At 39.3% G+C, this 3659-nt stretch overlaps 2 protein-coding genes across 2 annotated transcripts in view; one reads left to right on the top strand and one right to left on the bottom strand.

Annotated features, from left to right (window-relative positions):
- Window positions 1-3659, top strand: part of frmd4a (FERM domain containing 4A) — a 123982-nt gene that overhangs the window by 19887 nt on the left and 100436 nt on the right. The window lies entirely within an intron of this gene.
- The window catches only part of LOC104965163 (protein transport protein Sec24A-like), a 20000-nt gene that overhangs the window by 8565 nt on the left and 7776 nt on the right, over window positions 1-3659 (bottom strand). Inside the window, exons 8-12 of the mRNA XM_010794121.1 lie at window positions 2817-2943; window positions 2476-2585; window positions 2181-2293; window positions 1777-1895; window positions 1397-1452 (exon numbers count right to left, since the gene is read on the bottom strand). Of these exons, the coding sequence (XP_010792423.1) occupies window positions 1397-1452; window positions 1777-1895; window positions 2181-2293; window positions 2476-2585; window positions 2817-2943 (525 nt within the window). The remainder of the gene's footprint in view (window positions 1-1396; window positions 1453-1776; window positions 1896-2180; window positions 2294-2475; window positions 2586-2816; window positions 2944-3659) is intronic.

Raw genomic sequence — 3659 nt, 5'->3', positions numbered from 1 at the left:
CTTCTCTCAGCATGTTACTTTAAATGGCATCTCCCCATGAGTCTGTTCAAACACACACACTCAAATCACACTTTAGACTCCACTTCGAGCGATAAAATTACTAACAAAGCACTTATATACTAATAAAGGGCTGGCTTTTTAAATGCCAGTTGAGTAGCACTTGAAATGTTTGGCTCTATGAAACCTGATGTACTTATATGATTCTGTTTTCTTAAAGGTTGTATCTTCCTGGTCGAATGCACTTATTGTAAGTCGCTTTGGATAAAAGCGTCAGCTAAATGCAATGTAATGTAATGTAATGTAAAAATCCACACACACGCAAAAGCAGTTTCACTATTAAATAAAGTCGTTTTTTTTGTCACTTTTAATCAATCAATCAATCAATCAATCAATGTTTATTTATATAGCCCAATATCACAAATGTTACATTTGTCTCAGTGGACTTCACAGTTTGTANTTTCTCTGGATTGAAGGCCCATCACCGATGTAGGGCAAAGTCTGGGTCTAAAGATGTTCATGCGGCCCTCCGGTGGCGACAGCGAGCTTGAAGGCTGCTTGCCAGAGCTGAACCCAGGGCGGACTGTGTTCTCCATTGTCTTTTTGAAACACAAAGTGTGGGAGGACTCTTCAGCAGATCCTGCACCAAGCTGAAATTAACAAGAATAAAAAGGGAATTGACTCGAGGTGTTTGAGTCACATGACCAGTGCTACAGTGAGTGTTCAAGCTTAACATCAGAAATAGACAAAATGAGAAGGATTTTGAGTGATATCTTGGACATCAGGTGTTATTCAATGGGCCGGCCCGCGCCAAATTCCAGCCCCGCTGGGTCTGATATTAACTGGTCCTTTGAGTATAATGCTTGAAAAGTACCATCTACTTTTATTTTTCTTCTTGGGCCAGAGTGCCTTTATTCCAGAGAGGGTGTTAAATTGAGAGATAGAGGGAAGACATTGCCTGAAAACTTTGGCAGGCTCGCGGTTTCGAACCCACCTAACTAGCCAGACTGTAGTGACAACTCCCGTTCATTTATGCCATCTCTGCATAATGATTAATCATTTCACCTAATGAAATGAATGAAATTAAATTGATGTTGAGCTTCACATGTAGGCCTACTGAGTTCTGAACTTGCCATTTTCAATATAGAAAGACCTGGGGCTATGTTGAATTGATTTAATTAAACACCAATATATGCCACTCCACTTATGCTGTTGTAGTATTTACTTGTTATCTGAAAGCTCTTAATATGATTGGCTCATATTTCAAGCCATCTTTTTCCCAATCCCTTGCTTTGGATCATTTTCATCAACCGGCCCCCATTCCAAACTAATTGAATAGCCCTGATCTACATCATATTCACTTCAACAAAACACCAGATATCAAGGAACATTTTCTTACCTCTTTGCATTCATTGAGGTTTACTAGAAGGCTGTCTGGTGTTGGTAAAAAGATATCTGTGGGGGTCAAAAGTATATATTTAAAACTCTAATATCATAGCAGTGATATAGACAGATGTGTGCAGACACCATGAAGAAATTAATTAAATTAACACATAATGACAAAAAACAACCCTCTTCATGGTTGTATGCTTCTGCCAACTAATTGAGTTGCATCATTAAACTCTTGAAAAACGATTTATTGTAACATTAGGCAATGATGATTCCGGTACATTTTGAAAGATTTTCACCAAAAACAGAAAAACAACAGCCTACCCAAAAAGAACAGTGATCTCTTGATAGCTTTTACATTTATTAGTGTCACTGTCTGATGCGCCTCACCTTCGATGTCCGACACGATGAGCATCTGAGGCTGTGAGAGTCCCTCCTGGAGGTTGTAGAAGTGGATGGTGCTGTCAAAGGTGATGAAACCTACCTTTGTCCGAGAGTCTCCAGGAAGCCTGGCACACAGACAAACAAAAACCTTAACGGAGCAAACTTTAAAGTTATTTGTGTGACATGTTTTGGCAAAATCAAGTGTATTTTTTAACCGATAAGAAATAACTTATACTCAGAAAATAATGTGTACAATCTACATATGACATTTTAAACAATTAAGCGAAATGTGTGTGTACAGTGTGTACAGCACTGTACAGTTTAAACGCACTGTTGATTTTCTTAAATGATAAAATGCCCCTGCTCTCTTTCAACATTTATAACACCTGGAAATGAAATGCTGTACATACGCATTGATGTTTTCCAGCATTGACTGGCAGAACACATTCAGGTAGCCTGTTTCCACTGCATTGTGGGATACGTCGAGAACGAAGAGGTAAGCTGCAGGCTGGGGGGGCCTCAGCTGTGTAAATCAAGGCACATAAGGTAAGTCAACATCGATGAAAACACAGCATCACAATTATATATAGTTTGGGCCTGTGAACTAAAATGGAAATGAGCTATTCATGAACAATTAACAGAGCATGCAGATAACTGTGCAGTTCCTAAGCAACATTAATGTCAATAAAACCTGTTGAAACCTACCATGTATTCTGAAGGAGCAATGAACTCGATGGTGGCGTTCTGGACCTCGGGTCTTTTGTGAGGCTCTCCGTACGATCTGCTGACTGGGTTGTACATAAACTCCTCTGGAACTACACACATACACAACAGTTAGTGAGGTTTAGGTATGAACTACAGTTCCCTGTAGTTTGACTGTAATTCTATTCTCAACCATGAGGGTGAAGGACCCAAAGAAAACACGTACAAAACTGATATCAATATTATCATCATATCATTGGATACTTGTTTATCGAATCCAGTATTTTCACTGACAGTGGGTCTTTCAGATGATCGAATCTTAAAGACCTCACCCCCTTTCTTACCATCATTGACCCGATGACACAGGTTGCACTTCCACCTCCTCTGGTCCAGGAACGAGACGAAGGGGTTGATGTAGGTTCTGCAGGACCGACACCGGACGATGGTGCTGGATGTCACCACAGGAAGCTGCTGCAAGGAGACCGCAGAACAAAAGGAAACTGTGTGAGAAGGGCCTCTAGGCAAACTCAATGCTTGTAACTGGTATTTCAACAAAAGTCAAAGTTGTCCTCAATTATCCGGGAAAAAACACAAATTCATTCCGACTGATTATTTAGTCAAACCCTTTTTCTTAGAAATGTGTTATGAACATTTGCAGTGTTTAATCAGTAAAAGTAGGAGATATAGTCATCTAAATATAAAGGAACATAACTGAGGATGAAGATAATTTTTGTGAAAGTATCACATACTTTCACGTTAATACAATAAAACATATACAGATTACCACCCAAATTTGCTGCGTGGTTCTTAAATCACTTAGCCACAGTAATAACTTCCACATTAAAAATGACCCTTGTGAAAAGGTATTGTAGCGGCCAAAATCATATAGAAATAAAACAGATAATTAACTTAAAATAATACAGCCGCTGAGGCACTAGTCAGCAGATCTTACGCAGGGCAATGATCCAGGTCCAGACAAGATTCTCCGTTGTACATTTACTATGATCCAATATCATTGACAATGAACAGGTTTCCTATGGTTTGTTCCTTAAGCCTNCCAAAAAAGGAAAAACCCCACAGTTTAAAGGGGAAAATGGGAGAAACCAGGACGGACAGACGTGCAATAGATGCCGTGTGTAAATCGAAAAGATAATACATTTACAACATAGGTAGACCAAATGTTTGGA

Source organism: Notothenia coriiceps, unplaced genomic scaffold (genome assembly GCF_000735185.1).
Source record: "Notothenia coriiceps isolate Sejong01 unplaced genomic scaffold, NC01 NC01_scaffold00037244, whole genome shotgun sequence".
NCBI lineage: Eukaryota > Metazoa > Chordata > Actinopteri > Perciformes > Nototheniidae > Notothenia > Notothenia coriiceps.
The sequence above is the reverse complement of the archived record's forward strand: the minus strand, read 5'-3'. Positions and strand labels throughout refer to the sequence as shown.